At 42.3% G+C, this 23,841-nt stretch overlaps 2 protein-coding genes across 3 annotated transcripts; one reads left to right on the plus strand and one right to left on the minus strand.

Moving 5' to 3' along the window:
- The first annotated feature begins 1,190 nt into the window (after positions 1–1,190).
- On the plus strand, positions 1,191–16,475 carry LOC137598816 (cadherin-24-like). Its single transcript, XM_068319306.1, has 13 exons — positions 1,191–1,304; positions 5,955–6,249; positions 7,456–7,575; positions 7,911–8,078; positions 9,911–10,092; positions 10,637–10,893; positions 10,979–11,115; positions 11,279–11,400; positions 12,602–12,719; positions 12,840–13,148; positions 13,278–13,467; positions 13,580–13,967; positions 14,733–16,475. Exons 2-13 carry the CDS (start codon positions 5,967–5,969, stop codon positions 15,570–15,572), a joined length of 3,114 nt encoding a protein of 1,037 aa, XP_068175407.1. The 5' UTR covers positions 1,191–1,304; positions 5,955–5,966; the 3' UTR covers positions 15,573–16,475.
- A 434-nt stretch (positions 16,476–16,909) lies between these two features.
- Positions 16,910–22,578, minus strand: cltrn (collectrin, amino acid transport regulator). Of its 2 annotated transcripts, none has more exons than XM_068319670.1 (6): positions 22,313–22,578; positions 21,934–21,992; positions 21,545–21,630; positions 21,305–21,421; positions 20,080–20,274; positions 16,910–19,864 (listed from the first exon to the last, which is right to left on the minus strand). In XM_068319670.1, the coding sequence occupies exons 1-6, from the start codon at positions 22,377–22,379 to the stop codon at positions 19,732–19,734; spliced, it is 657 nt and encodes a 218-aa protein (XP_068175771.1). In that variant the 5' UTR covers positions 22,380–22,578; the 3' UTR covers positions 16,910–19,731. The 2 variants fall into 2 exon arrangements, with proteins under 2 accessions (XP_068175771.1, XP_068175770.1); XM_068319669.1 differs by having other exon boundaries at positions 16,918–19,867.
- Between the last annotated feature and the right edge of the window lie 1,263 nt (positions 22,579–23,841).

Here is a 23,841-nt window from a genome sequence, read left to right on the forward strand (position 1 = left end):
TTCCAGAGATCAATTGCCATGATCTGCCTCAAATACTAACGAAAGTCAGACCATTAAACTTTTGGGAAATGAGGACAAGTAATTGATTGAATTATTTATTAGACTAATTAATTTCTTGAGAGGAACTTCTTTCACTAGTAGGCATTGAGGCGTGAGGAGGCCATCTGTAGGGGTATCATCCATCACCTGATGTCCAGACATTGTGTGAGACAGGAAACAGTTAAGGACCTGAGCATGGCCACACCGTCAGGCCCTCTGGCCCCAAATTAGCTGAACATTTTAAAGACCACACTCAATACTCTGAAAATGCCTGAGTGATCAAGACCTGGATTCAAACACAAAGGCAGTATTGATGACTGTTGTATGAATAACATCTGGTATGAAAGGAATTCTCCTCTGTAGATAATTGCTTATTAGACCGTATCGTCTACATTTATTTTTCTCCTTTGGTGTCCACTCTCAGGTGATCATGTGCAGGATCCAGTGTGTCACATGGGAACATGTGAGAAACACCAACACTTATCCTTGGGAAAAAAGACCCAAACTTGGAGACGTGCAGGATCTCAAGACAAGATGTTCCATCATGAAAACCATCGTCTGATCAGACAACCGTCGGTCAGGGTTTGAAGCCAAGTGATCATTTAACCCAAGCAATGGCAGCGCTGCTTGTGCTTCTGTTTCTTTTATTCTGTGATGGGGAAAGAAGTGGCCTTTCAATAGCCAGTGTCCTTTTTGAGGAAGACCAAGATTTGCAAGGAATTTGGAACGAAAGTGAAAAAGTTTCACCTCAATCAGAATCCAGTTTTAAAGCTCTTGAGAACCAACTTCATGGCACAAAGGATGGTAAAGGAACTCAGCCAAGTTTAGCTTTAAGAATGAATGACAGAAACCCGGATGACTTAAAAGGCAGCATAATGAGACAAACAACCACAGCTCGGTATCTGCCGTCTGCTGCCAAACACCTCGTACCTAAACGTAACCCTGAACTCGCTCTGCACCGCCAGAAACGAAGCAATTTCACTAATGGAGACACTGAAGGTGTAATTAATGCTCCCCGTCTAGCGCCGAGTTCAGAGGAGGAGCATGTTCTCCGGCCTGAAATCCATTTGGAGACAGGTCCCATTAACGCCCAGCCCGAGGGAACGTCGACTCGCTTCAAAAGGGTCACCGATTCTGACGAGGGCGGGTCATGGCCACGGCTTGGCCGGGCGGAGCCTCGGCCTCGCCGTCGCAGAAGCTGGCTTTGGAACCAGTTCTTTGTGATCGAGGAGTACAGAGGACCAGAGCCCGTGCTCATTGGACGGGTGAGAGGCCGTCGCCGCCAGTCATTGTGTGAATGACCTGTTTCTGATCATCTCTAATTGTTTTTGTCTCGTTTGTGAGAATATAGAAGCAATTTTCCCCAACACATCAAACTTACTTTGAAGGGAGAGTAATTCAATTTGTGCAAACAAAACTATACTCCACTCAATACATTCATTTATGCATTTCACAAATTAATGTATTCATGAGACGCTATGCAGACAAGTGTACGATGATAGCCTCTTTAACTCAGTCGGATTCATTTCCTTTCTCATTTTCCTTCTCTGTGTGCTCGCTAACTCGTGGACACTCACTGTTTCTGTCTGGCTTTTCTCCTCCAGGGCTGTAACTGCTGACTACATACACACTCAATAACGACACTTACTCGTCTGAGATAAAGTTGTTTTCTGAGCATACCCCATAAAGTTGTCGAGATTCCCGTTTGTTCCCGGTTTATTCCCGGTGTTGTTTCTGTTGTTTCACTGCTCATGCTACAGCGAGCGTTTCAGGGCTCTGAAGGTTTCCAAACAGTGGATTTACATTTCATGATAGGAAGCTCAGTCCTTGACTTTGTTGCGGTAGGGATGACGAAAATAATATCCTGATGTAACGATAATTGGATGAATTTTGCATCGTTGGAAACGTGTTTTGGAGGAGTCTTGTGTTTTGCTGGTACCCTGTTGTAAATAGAATATTGATTGTTGCTGGCAAATGACATCCATCGAAACATGTTTAATGGAAGACTGGGTAATTTATTTATGAACTGAAACATTTAACTAAAGCAAGGCTTTTCTAGGTACAGCTGATCTACAGATTCTGAGCAGAAGTTTTGTTCAAAGATGGTGAGCCAAGTTGGTGGTGGAGCTGTGGCAGCTTAACTTTTTGGGGCTATGAACACAAACCAGAGCCAGAAAAGAAAAGACGATCCATGTCTAGAACCTCCAACTAATGATGTGGGTGGTGCGATGTGGGGAGTGTCTGTTTTTTTTCTGACACCGTCCACTTATTTTTAGTCTCTCTAACTTAACATGTGGTAACATGGACCACTATCTACCAGGACCTGCAGGCACTCACAGTGTGTAACCATCTATACCAAGTCACAAACTCACAAAGGGTGCTTTTATTTGGTTTTAAGAACGTGAGTTTCATACCGGTTGTCAGCTCATTGAGATAACATCGTAGACGAGGTTGTGATTTTATAAGGTCTCCTATAGCGGTGATCTGTGGAGATACTGTGACATAATCTCAGGTATTAAACTCTAAATATCTTTATTTGGTCTGACAGATTTCTTGTGGATACAGCATAGAACCAAGCTCCACAGGCTCAGATGCTTTTTTATGGAGTAACATTTTAAATTTTTGTTCATGAACCTGTTAGCATTCATTCTTCTGCAAGTCTATGATTTAGTATATTTGCTTGTTGACCAGCCATACTGGTCACCCAACAGCTGGAGTCAGCAGTACAGAACTGGACAGGATTATAGCAGATAAATCTGCTAATTGGCCTCCTGTATGACTGCTGGCCACAAATGATTAAATATGAACCTTAAAGAGGAAAATGTAACCATTCCCTTTTTTCACCTTCAGAGCAGGGACTTAAGCTAGGAAAGGTTCAGTGGACTGGCTTTAATATTACAGTATCATGATTACTTATTAATTCCCTTCAGTCACCTTAAAGACGTGATTAGAGATGTAGCACCATCTGTCCAACAAGGTCATATTTTGGTTTTAGATGTATTTCAGTCATAGTGGAATAAATTGCAGATTAAAGGTTACACAGTAATTCAAGAAAAAATATGCCAAAATAAATGACATGTTTTTAAGATGATAGAATTTATCTAGTTAAAGAAATTAATAATAGAAATTTGTAAAACTACACAATCAAAACTACTTTCATCTTCTTTCCTAGAGATCCAGAATACCACTAGTGATCCACAGGTTTAAGTAAAATGGACAAATAGAAATGGCCTTCTCTGATTGGCTGGAACTGTAACCCATCTGAAGTCGCAGTCAGAAGGGAAGCAGAGCAAATTTTTAGTTTATATTATTCTTGTTTATTCATTCAATACAGCCAACATACCAACTGTCATATATAAGCTTGCTCCTGTGTGGGAGTGTGTCTTTGTTGATGTTCAGCTCACAACCAAACTTTTTGTCATTTTTCCTCCAGTTTTTCCTCTTTTTCCTTTCATCTCTGTGTGTTTGTTTGACAGACTCCAAAATGATCTGCATCTGAACAAATCTGAGTGAGAATATCTTAGTCTGCACAGAAGCGAGGTGTTAAGAACGCGACACAATACTGGTAATGATTGTCAAAGGGTCAGTGACACTGAGATAGGATGAAGGAGTTACGGCTGCACTTTGGATATTTGTGATTACAATTTGTTTGGACCAAATAAATGTGTATTCTTAGTTTCCTCATTTATCCAGCACCTTGTTTCTGTTGCAGACCTGCTGCTTGTGGTATCACATACTGGAGGTTTTCTACTCACCACACCAGTGTTTCCACATGAAGAGTGTGTCAGATGATTTAATCCTATCACACACCTGAACCATTCCGATCTCAGAGGTTTGCTTGTAGCAATTCATAGTCAGGAGCTCCACAGTAATGTAGCTGCTGGCAGCTACAATATACTCAGAGGATTATATCAGCTGGAGCGCTAACAGGGAATGCTGCCAACCACTTTGTAGGTAGCAGTATTCTTTATTGTGACAGTCTAGATTGGATTCATACCAGTTTAGTATACACCTCATAAATGTTTAATCTACCTCTCTGGTTGTTACTGATACAGTCAGGGAGGGGTGTTAAAGCAATCACTAGACACATGAGACAGCTCATTCGTCTACAAACATGGTTGTGATTCTGATATTCCTGTGGTAAAGCATCCCTGCGTCATGAGAGGGTTTGCGGCATCTTTTCTCTCAGAGGCAATCTCGAGACGTTATCTGTTTAAAGCTTCGGCCGTTGCAAGGTTAGATGTGAGCTGTCAAGAGTCCAAAAAAAGAAAGAGAAGACTTCGACTGTCCAGGAGGGTTTTAGGAATCAGATATGAACTTGGAGGTGGATGCAGCTCATGACTGAAGGGAGGAAATTCAGATTAGCTATAGAAAAGAAAGCAGTAGAAACAGCAAAAGAGACAATTTCTTTTTTCTTGCTTTCTTTGTGCAGAGTGGATAAATTTCCTCCCCACAGTGAGAGTGTTTTTCCATGCTGACTGAAGCACAGCAGGACTGAGCCAGCAATTAGACAGCGAAGAGAGGAGGGCTACAACGATAGAAAGGGAGAGGGTTGGGGGGCGGTGGGGGGGGGCTGTGAGAGCCGGCGAGGTAGATCGGTACAGACTTTGACAAAGATGTCTCTCGTGGTGAAGTGTGGGATCAAAATCGAAGCGAGCTTTAAGGAAGAAAGGGGGTGAGGGATGTGGGTGTAGGGATGAATAAAAAAAACTCTGAGTCCCTTATCTAGCAATTTGTAGGGTGTGCTATCATGAGTTTCTATAATCCCCAACTTTATCCTCCAAGACACACACACACACACACACAATACACACACGCATGAATACACACTAATCTATATTTCCTCCTGCTCTCTGCTGCGTGCCATGTAGTCGGTAAATACTGTCGAAAGCGTATGTTGTTAACGTGCTTCATGTTGAGAGAGTAAAGCCACTTTCCAGTAAACATCTGTCTAAACCGAGCAAATGATTTGAGTAATTTTACATGCATCATTTTGTGGGCAATTACATCTCTCCTTTTCTCTGCTGTACAGACAAATCCTCTGCAGCAGAATGAATATTCTTCCAAATGATTTAATGTAAATTTGTCCGAGAGTCATTGTTGCATTTGACTTAAACTGAGACTTTGGATGTCATGAGGATCTGAAGTCCACAGCAGAGGTTGTGAGTAAGCCTTGTGGATTATGAATATGTGCAGATGTGCCTTAGGACTACAGAAATGTTAAGGGTCTTGGTCAGAAAGCTCGATGTGATGAAGGCTGACTAATCTCTTTAGCTTTTCTATTTCTGTGTGTTTGGCCTTTTACCTTTCTACTCACACTAATATCCTCTCTGCCATTAAATACCAAACGGTTATTCTGTGCCAGAGAGCAAAACGGGTGGGAGGGGTAGAATCTGAGCAGACGGGCATTCCGTTTAACCTGAGTATCTTGATGAAAAGACACAAACACAAGAGCTGGATGGGGGAGGTTGAAAGGGAGCAGGAAAGTCAGGCAGATGGATTTGAAAGAAAAGGAAGAAAGGGACAGATGGACAGAAGAGATAGAGTGATTTACTGCTATGCTAGTGGAATGCATCTGTGAAAATACATGTAGGCCACGTGCAGAGCCACTGTCCACAGTGATGTGGTTTTGCCCTGAACAAATCCCCAATGGCGCGTGTGGTCCACTGAGTTAATTATCTGCATGCGTCAGTACCCCCCCCCCCCCGTCCCATGTATCTTCCACACCTGGTGCCATTCAAGTCAGATTCACTGACTGCCTGCATCTTCACACAAATCACCCATTTCACATTTCACCGTCTTACAGTCCTTGCCTGGCAAATGCATGAGTGTTAATGAGTGATACCTGCTCAGAGCGCCTGCAGGTGACGCTGCTGGAAGGTGTTACAGTCATTTCCTGATGATTTATTTTGCAGCTGCACACAGACATGGACAAAGGAGACGGCCACACTAAGTATATGTTGGAGGGAGAGGGCGTGGGCTCTGTGTTTGTCATTGACAGCAACACGGGCAACATACATGTCACCAAGTCCCTGGACCGCGAGGAGAAGGATCAATATCGACTGGTAGCGACCGCAACCGACCGTCAGACCGGCCGCGCCTTGGAGCCCTCCTCTGAGTTCATCATCAGAGTGCAGGACATCAATGACAACCCACCCGTCTTCCCCAATGAGCCATACGTTGCCATGGTGCCAGAGATGGCCAACATAGGTAGAACTCTCGAAATGTCTTTAGAGGTGGCTGTAAAATGTTAGTAGTGATTTATTTAGTTTGCCGTTGGGTCCCATATCTGCCAGCTCTGAGTCAAACCGTAACCAGTTCAGCCACATCAAGTCTCTCCTGTATTTATATCGGTTCTATATCTGAATCTCTGCTACAGCCGTGTCTGTGCTTTCAAACACCTGCTTTATTTCCCCGTTTCATCCTCACTGCTTTTCGCCTTAGAGTAGCTGTTTGAAGTTACCCGACATTTCCTAATTTTTCTGCTTTTGTAACAGAAGCTAAAAAAAATAAACCAAGTGGGATTTAGTTGTGAAGAACGGATAGGAAATGAAATGTGTTCAGCACCAAAGTAGCAGAACCTTGGTAGCATCTGTTCTTCAGTAAAGCTGCTGGGAGGAAGCGCGCAAGCAGAAAAAGTCACTCTAGATGAACGGCATGTTTAAAATATACTCTAAGTATGTCTCATACTTTGTAATGGAGATTCCTCTTTCTGCCACACCGAGTCAAGCAGTCCATGCTTGCAAATACCCCATAAAACTGTGGCTGCAATGTACGATTGTCTATTGCTTAATTTCCGCTCTCCATATCATAGATATTCAGTATTTAACTCATTTTTATTCAAAATAATATGCATTACTAATATCTTGGTTTAAAATAGCCCAAGAAAAATGTATTCAAATTGCTGTATTATTTGACAGGTGTATAAGACTACAACAGAGTAGTGTCATTTATTGACTTTGAAAATATTGCATTGATTATCAAAACAGCTGTAGAATTATCTCCTGTTTATTCGTGAATCATTGTAGTTGTGCGTTTACAGCTGCAGTGTTATCTTCATCTCTGCTCTTCAAATATATTCTTAGTATCTCTCAGACAAACAAACTTTTGCTAGATTGGGGATGAATACACTACTTCTGGCACAGCTTCAGAGATGCAATTGCTCAGCAGGAAAACAGGGCATTTAGTCATACAGTATTTTGTCTCTAAGATGAAAGCTTTGAAGAGACTGCAAATACGGATCTACAGCAGAGAAATGCATTATCCTTTTAATCCTGCAGATGTAAGTACTTGGTATTCAATAGACAGCTTTGTGGGGAGTATCATTTGAAACTCATGAACCAGCCACCAGCTTAGACCGCCATACTTTGAGAGTTGCCTTGATTTATCACCTTCGTCACCTCCTCCCTTTTACAGGCACATCTATAATCCAGGTTACAGCCAGAGATGCTGATGATCCAACATACGGAAACAGCGCCCGGCTGGTTTATGCCATCACCCAGGGCCAGGACTACTTCTCTGTGGATCCTCAGACAGGTCTGGCCCTCGTCTCCCAGCACAGGACCACACATCCCCTTAAAGCTTTTACAGCTGATGATTACCCCAGATACATAAATCCCAGAGGAGTTGTTAGAAATCATATGTGGTATCTTGTGCTAACATATGTCCAATGTGGATAAGAACAGTTTAACTCGCATTTTATATGATCCGTTCAGAGAGCAAAGAGGCCGTGATTCATATATTTTTCACTATTTCTGCTCTAACATGTTTAAGCATCTGGCTCACTCTGATGCTAATCTCCAGAGACGTCTTGTCGCTGTAAAATCTCTCTCTGTTGTGATGTTCGCTTCACGTCATGCTCTCTCCACCAGGCATCCTGCGGACAGCGGTACCTGACATGGACCGGGAGACTCGAGATGAGTATCTGGTGGTCCTCCAGGCTAAAGACATGGGGGGGCATCTGGGTGGATTATCAGGGACTACGACCATCACTGTGAAGCTGACTGATGTCAACGACAACCCCCCTCACTTCAGGAGGAGTAAGCGCCGCTGTTATCACATCAGCACTTCAGTCCTGCTGCTTTCAATCTCTGTAGCACTGCAGCGTGTTTATATGTGTGTGTTTGTGTGTGTATGTGTGTTTAGATTGAAGTGATTAAACAACATGTAATGGCATTTTTGACAGCAGTCTGATATTCTCCGTCTCCTTTGGGTTTTAGTTGTCTTGACAGGTGGAAGATAAGATATAAATGCTAAAGCAGCTAAACAGCCTGTCAGTCATGTATTACACTCTTTCTGACGCACTCATCCTAATCATAGTTTCTAGCTTCAGTGGGAATAAGATAACCTTTGCCTGGATGAGATGCATTAGCATTCATATAAACACTCCCGTTTGGGCCCTTCAAATGGACTCATCTTTGACGTACAAAAGTGAAAGATCATGTTTGCTCTTTCTTATCTAAGCTTTTCCCTGTTCCATGCTATTAATATTTCATCCTAAAGTTCAGTGTGTTCCGCTTCAATAGACAGTAAAATCACTGCAGATTGTGTCTTTGAGAGATATACTGCTTCTCTCTATATTCTACCTCTCTGGTCGTCTCTTCAGACTCAACCCACCCCCTCCTTTCAGTCTCTGCTTACTGCCATTCATTTTAATGTTTTTAAACCCTTTACCTCTTGTTGATATATCGTGCTGCTATACAGTGCTGTATGGAAGCAATTTAATATTTTCAAATGCCAGCAATGTGCTATTTATTTACTGATATGTGACAATATCCCCCCCTTCCTCGCCATCTCTACTCCAGACCATTATTTTCAGTTTGACAATAATGTCACAGTTCATGCAAACGGCTCATTTAGCTCTTTGCTCTTTGAATGCAAGGGGTGTGGTTTTGAAATTATCTTCATAATGTAGAGGATTTGAATGACTCACGATCAGTAAGGTAGCACCTCTGTGATTTAAATGAATGCACCACTTTGAATATGCAGTTTGTTGCTCCGCTGCATCGCCAATGATGAGCTACAAACATTTGCTTCATTATCAGTTGTTTAATCTTTAAAGATGTGTATAAAAAGCTGAGCGAACCTGAATTAATGTTTTCAGTTGCTTCATTTACCTAACCAACAGTTCTAACACCAAGAATGTTTACAATGCCTTGCTGTAAAACTGGGAAGAATTATTAATACACAGCAGAGTGCTCATTTTGTCTGCATGACAGTCAAGAAATTATTAATGTTGATTGACTTCCTGCACATTTAATATCCAATAATCTCATTACTTAGAAAATGCATGAACTCTAACCCTAATTCAGCAACAACGAAAGACAAATTCAGAGCAGTGCTTGTTTTAAACTAAATGCTAATTTAGCTTAAAAGTACTCTGCTTAACATGAAATATTTGTAGGTGGAAGATCAAAAAATCAGGGATCACTGAAGTCAGTGACCTCAACTCTTAACTGTTATATCAGTGAATCTATCTATCGAGGCTTTATTATCGTATGCACAGCTACGAATTCAAATGAAAGTCCAGACCGTGATAGCTGGAAAATACAACTGGGCATGTGTGAGAGGTGTGAATGATATATCACAGTTGAATAGGGTTCCCTCATTTATAGAAAACATTTGCTCTTTACAGCCTATTAGTATCAGTGGAATAATCACAGAACCAATGCCTTTGTACATGCATAATGTACATGCAAATGAGAAGGCAAGTAATGAATTCACATCTGTATAAACAGTAGGTGAATAAAGACTAAAATTTCCGCATTCATTCCGTGAATAACCGCTGTGTTTATTCCACATTGAGCCGGATGCCATCCTGCTGTCTTCACAGTACTCAGAACTGTTGTGTTCATGCTCTACGTCCGTGTAGGTGCGTGGTCGTTCTCCGTATCTGAGCTCGCAGCTCCAGGTGTGGAAGTCGGCCGTCTTTCCGCCTCCGATCCTGATGTGGGAGAAAACGCAGAGCTGGACTTCACCATCCTGGACGCCGAGGAGGCTGAAATATTCAATATAAGTGGAAGAGACAAAGAGGCTGTCATCGTGCTGAACAAGGTGAGGGATGATGTCAGTGACAGTCGGTGTTTAAAGCAGCTTTAGTTCATGATGAAGAATTTTCCTTAGATGGTCTCATAATGAGGAAAAAAAACTCATGTGTGACATTTCAGGTGATTAATGAATAAGCTCCAGTCTGGTATTGCAAATTAATTTATTTGGTCATGTAAACATTTCATTACTCCACTCAAACCATTGTGTTGTTGACAGGTTCAGACTCCCAGGGCTCAGCATAAGCATAATGAATAACAATTAAGTAATAGGCAGCTGGTGTGAAAAATGATCGCTCAGTTTAAAAGCGTAGGTCACGTTAAAGGGAGCCGGTGTTACTGTGGCTCCTTAGTGTGTAGCGAGTTTGAGCATTGAAAAATAATTATTGCTAAGTGAAATCTTAAATCAAAAGGTTGGAGAGAGTGAGAAGAAGGCTGATTATTGATTACCCACATGATAGTAAAGGAGACTCCAGCATTAATTATACAGACAAACAACACTACAGTCCGTCTGACTCACATGAGACCTTCATGAAGCTGCTTTTTCTTTGCAGTTGCTGGATTACGAGAGCTGCAGCTCGTACACGTTCTCTGTGGAGGTGACCAACCCCGTAGTGGACGCCCGCTACCTGAGGAGAGGTCCTTTTAAGGACCAGACAACGGTTCGGGTGATGATCCTCAACGCCGACGAGCCGCCGCAGTTCTCTGAGCCTCGCTACCACCTGGACGTGTCCGAGAACTGCCCCCCAATCTGCTCTGTAGGGGGCGTCTACGCTGAGGACCCAGACACAGGACAGAGCACCAACATCAGGTGAGTGTTGCAGCATCGCCCACTCATTCGCTCACTGTGGCCTTTGTTGGCTGGATCATTCCTAGCTGTTCTTGTGGTGTCCTAGGTACTCCATCGATCCCCAGTCAGACCCAGAGGCTCTGTTCCGCATCGCCTCCGACACGGGAGTCATCAGCACGGTGATGGAGTTGGACCGCGAGGAGGAGCAGTGGCATAATATCACTGTCATCGCCACACAGAGGGGTACGTCAGCCCCGCGCCCTCAGGTGCCATGAGCAGCGGAACCAGCCTCGGCCATATTTCACACAGAGAGCACTACCCGGGGCCGGAAATCCATAACGAAGAGTAAAAATGATGGAAATTCATTGATGAAGTCACCATTATTGTCATTTTCCTCTTCTTTCAGATAATCCAAACCTTGTGTCAAGGGTTGTGGTTGCCATAGAGACACTAGACCAGAATGACAATGCACCAGAGTTGGACAGGCAGTACAGAACGTCTTTATGTGACTCCAGTGCCCCCGGTCAGGTCTGTTCTGGGTTTGCTTTTGGTGAGATTGATGTTAAATTAAAAACTGTCACTCTGGATTCATTGGACTGTCAATAGCAGGCTCTGATGCACAGACGTGTTCCCCCGTTACTCTGAATAAGCCAATATCTCTGACTCTATTCAGGTCATATTTCAGTATTCCTCTTTAGACCCTATTCTGAATGGTGATCCTTCCAAATGAGACATGTGGGATTGGTTGTCAGGCATGCCCTTTGACCTCTGGCTTGTATTGAATATACCCCTTCAAATAGGTGTGGTTACAACAGTCAGTGACATATGGACCCACTTGTGGGGAGAAGATTCAAACCCTTCTTCTAAACAGCGTGTGAGACTTAGCGCAAACATGCTGCGCATATTCATGAGATGCATTGAGTATTTAAATCTCTTGAAACACATCGGTCAGGATCTCTGTTTAATTAATGTTCTGTGTTCTTTTACACGTTCAAGGTCACACACAGTCAGGGTTCACACAGTGTAATTGTTTGGAGAAAAGCTGCCAGCCTCAGCAGCTCTCTGAAAATGTTTCTTTCAGGAGCTAAAAATTTAATTTGTTTCCTCTCAAGAGTTTTCCTCCATCCTTTCAAGTTTAGAACTCCAGCACTTTTTTTTTTTGCCTCTAAAATGTCCCCTGATGCTTTCTTTAATGCTGTTAGTGCACAAGTGGAAAATTTTAGATTTAGTTAAAGCAGCCTATTCATTACATAAAAGCATCGGTAAAATAAATAATACACTATCAAGATATAACAACATTTTGTACTGCTTGACATAATTTAAAAAACACATTAGCCAATATCAGGTGGTGTCAGAGCTGATCACGCATCACAAGACTTTTATTCACGCATATCAACAGGTTTCTGGGACATGCAGATACCAGAACACCAACCTGCTTAAAAATATTGCTGAAAGGAAAGAACATAGGAGGAATGTTTTCTTCTGAGTGACGGGAAAAAAGCTGAATTTTTTGAGCTTGAAGCCACTCGACAGAGAGGAAACTGCTAAATGTAAACATTTGGAACAGCAGCAAGAAAAACCTGATTTTCTATAAATTACTTTTTCTGTTTAAGTCCACTTGTGTCTCTTTAGCTCATGTTGCATCAGCAGTTCTCAAAAGAATACTTCTAAAAACACATCCTCATATTTTAATAGTAAACATAGGTGTAAAACTGCAGTGTTTCTGCAGGTGGTCCAGGTTCTGCGAGCGATCGACAAGGACCAGGGGGATCAGGAAGTCCCGGTCCACTTCAACGTCCTTCCAGAGTCCAGCTCTGCCCTCAACCTTACCGTTAGAGAGAGTGGAGGTGACGCGGACTTGCTCCATTAATCTTTTTTCCTGCTCAATATAAAAACCTGACAGCAGTTGTTGCTGTTGTTTCTGTGCTCTGACCTTGTTCCGTATATTTTTTCCCCCGTTTTATCAGGTGTTACAGCCAGCCTGGTGCTGCAGTCTGCCTTGGAGCCCCTCTCCAGCTACGCCTCATCCTTGCTCACCCTCTACGTGCCCATCGTGCTGCGCGATGGCGCCTCGGGTCTGACCAACACGGGAACAGTCACTGTGACCATTTGCCCCTGTCTGCGGGGGGGGATGCAGACGGAGGACAGGGGCCGACAGAGGGACAGGAGGTGGGAAAGACACATGGTGTGTCTCCCTGTCCCGTCTGCCTCCACGTCTCTCATCTTCAGTTTGGTCACCTTGCTTGCCATGCTGGCCTGTGTCACCACTCTGCTGGGTAGGTTTAACTGGTTCTCCATGTCGTCTGGTTTATCGGTGGTATTTTGCGAGACGCTGAGTTGTTGTGTCAGCTTGTTTTTTCCGTCTTGAAGAGTGTGTGGTCATGTGTCTCCTCTTTGGCCTTTAGTGGTGTGTGCACTCTCGCTGTCATTGCGCCATCAGAAGCGAGACTCCCACTCACCCTTCGAGGAGGATGATGTCAGGGAGAACATCATATCCTATGATGATGAGGGGGGAGGGGAAGCAGACACGGCGGCGTTTGACATCACGGCGCTGCAGAGCATGCACAGAATTCAGCACATGCACAACAGAAACATGTGAGCTGCTACCAAAAAAAAAAAAAAAGTGTTTCCCGCCATGAGGGGTTTGTAGGAGCGTATGCATGCTCGCGTGTGGCTGACTGCCACTCTGACATTTTTCTCTTGGCAGATGGTACACCCAGCAGAATCCGCCACGGGCCAGGACGTACAGCTGGAGTCGTAACCCGCACCCCATCCTGGACCCTCAGCAGCGGCCGGGCTCGGCTCCACTTTACGGACGCCTGTGCTACGGTATCCACACGCTGCCTGTTCTCAGAGATTATCCAGCTGGGCCTCTGGAGGCAGGTCTGCAGCTAACGCAGTTGACTGGAGGTCACGTTGGCAATCCCCTCGTCATCCAGAACCAGAGCACCTTTGAGCCTCTGCTGCGCTCCGGTGAAATGAGCGCCGGTTGTTACGAAGCAGAACGCACGGTGGCAAAGAGCAAAGTCACTGACGCGACTGAAGGCGGTGAAGCCAACGCTGCTGACATGAAAGAGAACGATGATCAGGCAAAGGTCAGATTACAACACGAACAGATGAACGTATGTAGCCTCCATAAGGAAGCAGATAAAGCTATAACGGTTCCAGTCAGGGAATAGTCGTATCTCTCTCTGGCCTTGTTCTTAACTGAATCTGCAGCATCAGAGATTCTTGACCAGATTTGATTGACACTGACTGTAACAATCTGTATTTATATCTGATTCAGACGTTTATGAATCCTGATTAGTTCAAATAAAAATCAGGTTTCCCAGAGAGGAGAGTGCACACAAAACCGAACCACACAAGTGTGGCATGCATAAAAAAGAGACTATTTAGAATGTCATCAACCAATAATGCTTTGAAATTTTTGACATCCAAAGTTTGACTTGGATTCATGTGGTGAAAATTCATATGCTTATAGTGAATTCTATGTATAGTTTACCGCAGCAGCCCAGTACGACTCCAGCCCAGGTCCTTTCTGCATGTCATCCTTTCCTCTCTCCCACCTGTCTGGTCCCACTCCAGCTGTCACTATAAAAATAAAGTACTGTCACAAAAAACTATCAAAGTCAGGTGAAGTTCAGATGAATGAATTTGCATTTTTAAAACTTCAGAGTACCTCATTTGAGTCATCTAAATTCAAATAGCACCTTCTCACAGTAAATAATTTCATTAACCTCTTCAGCTGTATATCAGTATGACCGTAAATTCAAAATTCAAAATCATTAAGGCTTCTTGTTTTTTGTTTTTTTTTGCTTCTGTATACGTATCCTTGCATTTACATCTTCCTCCTTTTACAGATGGATCTATCAGAAGCAGAATCCACAGCGGCTGGCGCTGTGAATCCGACTCACTGCGATCCCAACGAGTCTTCATGCCACAGTCACGCCAGCTCCTCGTCAAACCAGCAGGATGGACGCCCGGGGTCGTCGCAGACTCAGATCAGCACTGCAGACACCAACTGCACGTTAGATGACATCGACACGGACTCCTCCATTCGTTCTGTTTCTGAGCAGAATTATTCAAACGGCAGTCAAGTGAACCCTGTGAGCCTTCCTGTGTTCCTGCCTGGAGACACGTACAGCATTGTGGGCTCCATGAATCCCAACAGCACCGGGCCCTTTGTGAACGGGAGCGGCGGCGGGCCGTACCCTCCAGGAGTGCAGCTACTGAATATGTGCAGGCTCCAGAGGAAGGATTTGACCCCGCAGCCTTTGGCCCTACCTGGAGGGGTGTTTGGTAACGACAGAGGCTGGCCGTGCGGGGCAGGGGCTGTGAGAGCAGAACCTGGCAACCCACAGCCCCTCCGCATGGAAGACCTCTTGAATATCCGTCTGGATCAGGTCACCTTTGACCTGTCACAGCCGCCCTATGACTCACTGCAGACTTACGAATTTGAGGGTCGTGACTCGAGGGCTGAGTCACTGAGTTCACTGGAAAGCGATGGAGAAAAGGATGATGGGAGGGTGGTCGGCGGGATGGAGGAACTAAACCAGAAGTTCCAGAGGCTGGTGGAGATCATCAGAGAGAGGGAGAAGGAGAAAGAAGGAGGAGGAGGAGAGACTGTAAAGAACACTGTGGACAAGACTTATAAAGAAAAGGAGGACAAAGAGAAAGAACATCTGAAATGGGATTTTTAGACTACAGCAAAAGAAAAGTTGGAGAGAGAAGAGAAATCTCTTAACAGCCCTGGATTTTAAACACAGCAGGGGTGGAAAAATACGCAGCCTCTGGCAGAAATCTACTTGTTTCCCCCCCTGCCAAGAAAATCCAGGACAATGGCAGAATAGTTCAAATCTTGTGTGGAATCAGTGCACAACATATAGTTTTCACCTCCACTGTGTTTATAAAATGTATATGGAATCTGTCACTTTTCACACCACTCTTGTAACGGATATGAATAATGCACTGGGGCTTTCAAAGCTAACGTTATGAAAAATTTACTTTTTTGAAATATTGATTCTGAGCCCTGAGAGCTGCATTGTTAGAAAATAGGCCTCATCAAATATTGAGCACAGTTGTGATACTTAATATTGATAGTTTAATAGGGGCAGGCTCGCTGGAAGTGAAATGAATGAGACGTTTGCGTCCCGGATTAGAGAGTTTTCAAAACACGCAGGTTAATGTATGAATGATCTGCTCCTCCGCGATGGGTTCAAGTGTACATTTGTATTCTTTACCAACTCCAGAGAGTCGTGTCCTTTCCTGTAGCGACCTGCTCACTATGCAATTTACACACAGTTAAATTGTAACAGTCAAAGGTGTTGTGGAAGTCCAGTAAATAATGTCCATATGTAGATAAATATCAACTTCTGCTACTGTGGTTATTGTCATGAGTGGAAGGGGGGATATTTGATGGAATCCACACAGGAAATTAAACGTCGGATTTTCAGTTATTAAAGTGCTGCAGACTTGAAATATACAATGTTCCCCGATAATTTCACCCACACATGATTATTTGTAATTGACTGATTGTTTCCGTCTGCTTTTCTAGAATTATCTCCAAAGGCTTGTTTATCTCCCATGTTTCGAGACAAAATTAGTCAAAAGCCGTAATGCGATGTAGGACACACAGTCATTGTTCCTGTGATGAGCCCAGAATACAGCAGCAGCAAAATAATCATTTTAAGATTGTATAATGTCTTTTGACAATGATGCCGACGAGTCTTATGACGGTATCAGGATTAGTTATTAAAATAATGGTATTATTTCAATAATACAATCAAATGTTTTTTGCTCTCTGCAATTATTCCCACTTTCTATCTTCCTCTACAGTCAGAATCGGCATCTTAATCAGCTGCTGCTCTAATAAGATTGTGATGCTTTGAGACTGAATGTGACAGAAAATCTTTGGCATCCTGACGAGAAGAATGAGGCCTGAACCAGACAGGAGTCCTCAGGCAGAGGAATGAAAAGCAGAGGAAGAGGAGTGGGATATTACATGCAGTGCTAGGCGATAAGGTTGCATGTTGTCAGCACACAGTGCTTTTATCGTAGTAGTGATCACTTCAGAAATATTACTGTACATATCCTGTATCATACATCCTTACAGAGAGATCAGGGACAGGTTTGATTGAAGTCATCTAAATATAGAGTCCATATGTGAGTGACTTTCTGTAGGAACACAAAAAACACTAAGATCAAAATAGAATAAGGTCACGTTAAATTATGTGAAATTGTGTGAAAACATTTAAAGATATCTTTCCATTGACACACACTTTACAGAGAGTCCTAGAACGGAAGCTTGTGGCCTGGAGCGGTGGCTGACAGTACAAGGGGGACACCTAGAGTTTACAAGTGGGATAACAGCTGAGGGAATAGCGTGGGCACAGTTCAGAAAATACTGGTAGAAAAAAGACAAGAGACCTAAAATCATTTCAAATGAATGTCATGGTTCATTTATTAAAAACAAATGACTGATTTGACTCATTCTGACTCTCGTGATACTGCTCTGAGACGATGTTGATGCTCTTATCTATTTTAAAACAAGAAGATGAGAAGAAGAGGAGGGTGTCAGAAAAAGGCAAAAGGGTTGATCCTGACAGGTCTTGGTCCAAAAACTGAAAAGAATGACAAAGATGTGCTGACAGGATGTCACGTCTTGGGATTCCAGTTTTGGTTCTGTATGAAAATCATTTTTATGTGAAGATTTAAGATGTAACCTTAAATTTTCTATGCATCTTCACTCACAGATAACCGTCGGTTGTATCATTTTAATATTAATTGTGATTTTAAGGCACTTAAATTGGGCATTCCAATCAGGTTGCTAAGCATTTATTATACAATTTTCGAAAGGATGCCTGCGTCACAAATTTGTTTTATGTCTTTGAGAATTACTCGTCAGACCACGGTTTACATTAAACAAAGGCTGAATAATTCCTTCTTGGTTGCATTAGGCACAGTCATTAGACTTGGAAAGATGTGGGCTTGCAAGTCAATATGGTTTTATTTTAACGGATCACAAGTCAAAAAATGTTGGCAGCACTGCTGACTAGAGCAGAAGAAGCCCAGACGCTTGTACAGTAACATTCTGCATACGGTGATTATACAAATTCACAAGATTTAAAGTGTGAGATCCTCCACATAGCAAGCAATAATTTCTGGAGGGCATCAAAAAAACAAAATCTAACTCTAATCATTTCAATAAGTAAAATTCTTTTTTATGAGGGCAATGTTGTAAACCTTTGATATTTTACGAACACAATATGCTGAGAAAATTCCTTCCATCTGTGATTATAAGGGTTAGGGTGGGATTAGGATTAAGGTTAGGGTGGGGTTATGGTTAAATATTGTATATTGTTAACTAGTGAAAGTAATTGCATCATATGTTATAAATTCCTAACTCTGAACTGCTCTCTATGTTCATAGTTATTTTTCTTCTGCCAGTGCTGGAATAATTCACTCATTTTAGAGGCATGATCATATCACGCTTTCGTTTCTAGTATATTGTATTATTATATAACTATGTAATAATATAGAACATGACAGTTTCTGCTTCAGCCCCTGTTCCAATCAAATCCGTTTTCTGATGTGATTTATGAGCTCTTGCCTGGAGGTCCCGGGGTCAGACAGACGCAGACTGGCCTGACATGATTGATACATGACGCTGTAACCTAAGATGTGTCTGTCTGCATCAGGGTCCAGTTCAGGTCTGACAGGGAGCATGAAGGAGACACCAGAGGCTACAGGAACTGACCACGCCAGTCCTGGCTTTATATGATTACCACTGACATAATGATAAACTAGTGCTAATGATAGTTTTCCATTCCAATAACAAAGACGTCAGGTGCTCTGCCAGCTGCAGACATGGGGACAGAGGAGCCAAACTATTCTAGATGACTTAAAGAGGCAGTTTAGTCAAATAGCACAAAGAGACTGACCACATTTGAACAACACTTTCCATATGATCTTGAAATTTTACATCAGTAGATTAGAGCTGAAGCATCATGTGACCATTAGCACAGAATTAATTAAATTAGAATTAAATGAAACTGACTTACTTTGACACACCACTTTAAAAATCATATTTTAGAGATGAAGGCCAATAAAGACCGATGAACACAGATACAAAAATCACAGCATTATGTTGTCCTGATGAGTCCAGCCATCCTTATAATGAACCTGAGCACTGCATTTTGTTATAAAATGATTGTATTTTTGTGACACAGTATTTAATTTTGGAACACATGTACATCACTATAGCAACAGAGAAACAGACAGGATGGCAGCAGACATAATAGAGGCACACATCCGGTAGCAGATGTCACCTCTGACCTCTTGTTTCGATTTGATCAATCAGAAATTGGTTACATTATTCACTTAAATATAGGAAACAACTATCTCTTGACTAGCAAGGTGCTTATTGATGAATAAAGCAGTACAAATGTGGATATATGTTTCCTGCCTCACACAAAGATATTTCTGCCCTCAGTGTCACATCTAAATTAATCTAGATGGATGGTCGCAGTAAACGGGCCCCTGAATGAAACCAGGTTCCCATTTCCATCTCATTGTGTTTGCGGAAGACAACCCATACATCTAAATAAAGTATAAATTAGTAGCACACTCAGCAGAGTTTCTCTGCAGTGTTAAGACACACACTCACACAGAGAACACAGAAAATGTAGTGATAGATTCAATAAAAACTTGCATGCACAAGTTTGCTTTCGAGAAAATAAGAGTAAGAATACGAAACAGAATCATGAACCTATTAAATCATTCAAACATCAAACTGACTGTGACTGACTGTGCAGATGACATACTGAAGTCCACCTGAGCAGTTTTAGGATTAAATGTGTTTCACATTTGTGTGAATCTCTCTTCGTCAGAGAATGACATGTTGTAAACTCCGTCATAAGTCGGGATACTTTCCGCTGTTTTCCACACGTCGTCATTCTGCTCCTCGTCCTCATCGAACTTTTTCTTGGTCTTGCTACTAAAGAAAGAACAAAAGTGACACCACTCAGGAATCTCAAGCAGAAAATGATGAACAGAATTCTTGTGTGATCATCTACATCAGGGGTCAGGAACCTTTTTGGCTGAGAGAGCCATAAACACCACATATTTTTAAATGTAATTTCCTGAGAGCTATCCAATATGCTTAAAAAGTAAACACAAATAAATATGTGCATTTTATGCTTTACGTACCAAGTGTTTTGGATGAGTGCAGACACCATTACAAGGATGAGACCAGTGCACACGGTACCAGTAACCACCCCAAATGCAATGAGCCATGGAGGGATTTCGGGTTCCACCGGAACCGCTAGGGTGGGTTCAATACCCATAAACTCCAGAGTCTGATCAGACAGCAGGAAGGCGCTGTTGATGCGATGCCGAGACTTTCTGTTGCAGGGAGAAAAAAACACTTAAGATAAGAATGCTGACTATCTCCTGGTTATTAAGCCCACAGAAGGAATCTGTAGTGACCCTGGAGGATCTGAACCCTGTCAGGCACGGCTCAAGGAAAACAGATTCCAATCAATTACAGTCAGGCCTGATGAGAAAAATATTACTTTGTTTAGAAGTGTACACTCCTTTACCGTAAATCTAAAACACTATTTGGTACACAGCATTCACTCACTAATAAACACATAGATTAACTGAATCATTCTGTTTCCAGGAAACATGCAGGTGAAATCAGAAGCTCATAGACACTAAAACTCACCATTAGACCTACAATCCTCTGATAAAAAGATGTCAGTTTAGGGGGATTTAGGTTTAGCCGTTGTCTAAATATGTCTGACTTTTTTTTTTCACCAAAGTAAATTCATTCTTTCCTGAAAAATTAAAGAACCACATTTAAAAAAAAGCCCCATCGACTTGTAATGAATAGATAACAGTGTCTGCCCCCTTTTACCCAAAGTGCACACAAATTCAACAGTCTGTTCTGAACCAGGAACTATTCTTCTACCAAGTTTCACAGAAATCTGTGAAATTGCTTTTGTGTTGATCCGCTGACAATCCAACAACAAATGAATACAACAAAATACACACAACAGTGAACAAAAGTAACTACACACCTATTTTAGTGTGATATAAAAGCATCACTTAAGATACTTTCAGTTGTTACATCCAGTGGTTTATGGTGGCTAATGTTTGCTAATTTTGCCACACTTTTTTGATGTGTTGCCTCCTTTATAACTACTGTTTAATTGTGTTTTAATATTTACTATTATTTCATGATTGTTGCTCCATTTGAAATGTCGGAGTGGCTTGTTTTTCCTTTGCTAATCAGGGTAAAATCCTATAATGAGTGAGCATCTGTTCTCCAAATGGAATCACTGGCAGCTTGAAGGATTCTTTTTGTGTGGCTGTGAAAATCATCTCTTGATAATTTGCCTCCCTGTCGCTAGGAACCGTCTTTGCAGCTTACCTCACAGCCTGCTCCACATCTGCTTTATCCACCAGGACAGAAGCGTTCAGCGGCGACGTCACCACGAACCAGAACGTCACTCTGGGAGTCTCGTCACACACAATGATGTTTGACACTCTGGTGAAATCCCACAAGACAATAAACCTCATTGGGGTTCGTAAAGGTTGTCTAGAGTGATCTTTGAGCTCATAAAAAGCATCCTTGAACCTTAGTGTTTCAATAACATAAAAGTTTTCTTACTGAAAGTCCTGATCGCTGAGGTGATTCCTCATGGCAAAAGCCAGAGTCGCCCGAAAAAGGAACATCTCATCGTCATTCCAAGCATACTGCAACGACAACACAGAACATCAATGCTTGCTAGGGAGGACTGTAGGGTTAACTGATGACCAGATGAACCTTGTCCTTTGAGTAACCTGGCAGACAGCACCTGAATGAATTATGGAAAATATTTAGAAATTAACTATTTATAAGGTGTGTGAATAATTGATCAGACAGAGTAAGGCTAGGCCCTGGTATGAAATATCCGTTGATCATAGGCAACAGAACAATGTGCTTAAGCTTCAGACAGTTTACTTATGATCACAGGCTTTGATGGAGTTGTATAGGGGGATGAATTTTTATATACGTACAGCTTGAAGTCCCAGAGCACGTTTAATGCTGAGTCGAACTCTGTAGCCTTCTACAGCGTCTGTAGATAAAAGACTTGACTGTGAGGAGAGGCTAATGTAAGAGTGTTCAGTTAGTTCATCATAAACTCACACACAGTTTGATTTAAAGGCTGACTTGTGTTTTAAAGTAACCGTCAAAGAGAGGTCAGCGTTCTGAGTTATGCCTCTAATCCAACTTTGTCAGGCTAGAGTCTGCATTCCACTCTGGATAGGCACCAAAGAGCAGTAATCAGACGGCTGGAGTCACGGTAACAGTGTTTACTGATAGTATCTTTTTAGAGACATGTAAATGCAAAATATTTAACCACAAGGGTGTAAGGTGTAATATAGGGTCACATACCTGGTTGACAAAGCTGCTCTGCCAGAGCGGACGACACCCACACAAGGACCAGGATCTTCTCCCACATCTCTCCAGGAAGCACAACAATGAAAAGCTCGAGTGAAACTCCCAGTGTTTAGTGATTTGAGGTCAGCAGATGAATGTCATTGGAAAACGCCTGGGTTTAATGGTTAAGCCAGAAAACACCTGAAGAGAGCCGTCCTCTTCTGAGAAAATCCTATCAGCCGGGGAGCTCACCCTCACCAAAACATGGGAGCTGTTAAGTGTGTGTTACTGTTTGTTTGAATTCCCAAGGACCCAGATTGGTCTGCTAATATGAGAGAGGTGGACGTCAGAGAAATACACAATGTCTCAGCCTTCTGATGTTTGTTCAGAACAGAACAGTATGTAACCGTCCAGTGTGCCAGGCACCCAGTGGGAGCTTAGCTTCACAAGCTACCAGCGGCCAAACACTGAAGATAGAAACTACAGCTAAGCTAAAAGAAATGGGAAGCTACAGAGACATAGAGTTTCTGTAAGGAACGTTTTGTCAGTTCTTTACAAATAGTGCTGTAGAATATGTGGAACAAATGTCAGATTCCAAAGACTGCCTCACTGATCACCTATTAATTCATAGAAATGATAATACTTTTGACTAATAAACACTTTATATATTCACCTTAGTTTAAATTCTAAACATTAAAAAAATTGAGTAATACGACACCTCAGGTCTCTTTTTCTCAAACCTGTCCAAAACATAACAGTTTGTTTGTCACAAACACAAAGTTGCAAACTGTCAGATCAAAATGTGGACTCTTTTGATGGGAAAAAAAAAAAAGAGATACTTTAATACTGGGCCTGTTGTCTTACTCCATAGGTTTGTAATATGTGACTCCTGACAACTCAGCAGTCTTCATTCTGGCCCTTACGACCAGCGCAAAAACTGTTCTGTATCTACAAAAAGGACAAAAAGTCTTTAAAATTATGGCTTAATGGGGTTGTTGGTAAGTCGTCAGCAGGCAGCCTTGATATTCAGTGTAATCTCCCAGTTTAACAGCATGCAGTTCCCTGCATGCTGTTAAATTCTGACTACCCGACAACTATGTCAGGTAGTCAGAATTGTATCTAGTAAGACAGACGCGTCCAACCATATCTGCTCATGAGATAAGATAAAACCAGCAGCCGCATACCTGAAAGGGCAAGTTAAATGATTTCTGCGTACAGGTTGCAAGATGCTGATGGAGTCCACCTTCAGAACAGAATGACCCAGCATAACACACATGGACCACAAAATTATGTTAACGTGCCCAATCTGCTTTTTTATGTGTAGCTGAACTTCACTTACTCCCTAAATACCAACTGAGCCTCATTATGTCAGTTAGACGTATGATGATTGAGCAATTTTATGCTAAATTAAAGAAGATGGGCCTCATTTTAAAAAACAATACGAATAGAAAATGCTTCCATACAACTTGTATGGTGTAAGGAGCATCTTCAGAATCCCTTCAGAGACCCCAACGTGGTTTGGAAAATTATTATTTGCTTGCTTG

This window comes from Antennarius striatus, chromosome 7, assembly GCF_040054535.1.
Source record: "Antennarius striatus isolate MH-2024 chromosome 7, ASM4005453v1, whole genome shotgun sequence".
In the NCBI taxonomy this organism is placed as follows: domain Eukaryota; kingdom Metazoa; phylum Chordata; class Actinopteri; order Lophiiformes; family Antennariidae; genus Antennarius; species Antennarius striatus.

Bases quoted from the DNA above. Each gene is read 5' to 3' on its own strand.
- LOC137598816 (XM_068319306.1), top strand. From the start codon at position 5,967: ATGGACAAAGGAGACGGCCACACTAAGTATATGTTGGAGGGAGAGGGC. The intron at 10,894-10,978 runs GTGAGTGTTGCA...GTGGTGTCCTAG, and splicing joins GGACAGAGCACCAACATCAG to GTACTCCATCGATCCCCAGT. The intron at 12,720-12,839 runs GTGACGCGGACT...CCGTTTTATCAG, and splicing joins TACCGTTAGAGAGAGTGGAG to GTGTTACAGCCAGCCTGGTG.
- cltrn (XM_068319669.1), bottom strand. From the start codon at position 22,379: ATGTGGGAGAAGATCCTGGTCCTTGTGTGGGTGTCGTCCGCTCTGGCA. The intron at 21,993-22,312 runs GTATGTGACCCT...TTTTATCTACAG, and splicing joins AGAGCAGCTTTGTCAACCAG to ACGCTGTAGAAGGCTACAGA. The intron at 21,631-21,933 runs GTACGTATATAA...TTGTCGTTGCAG, and splicing joins GTGCTCTGGGACTTCAAGCT to TATGCTTGGAATGACGATGA.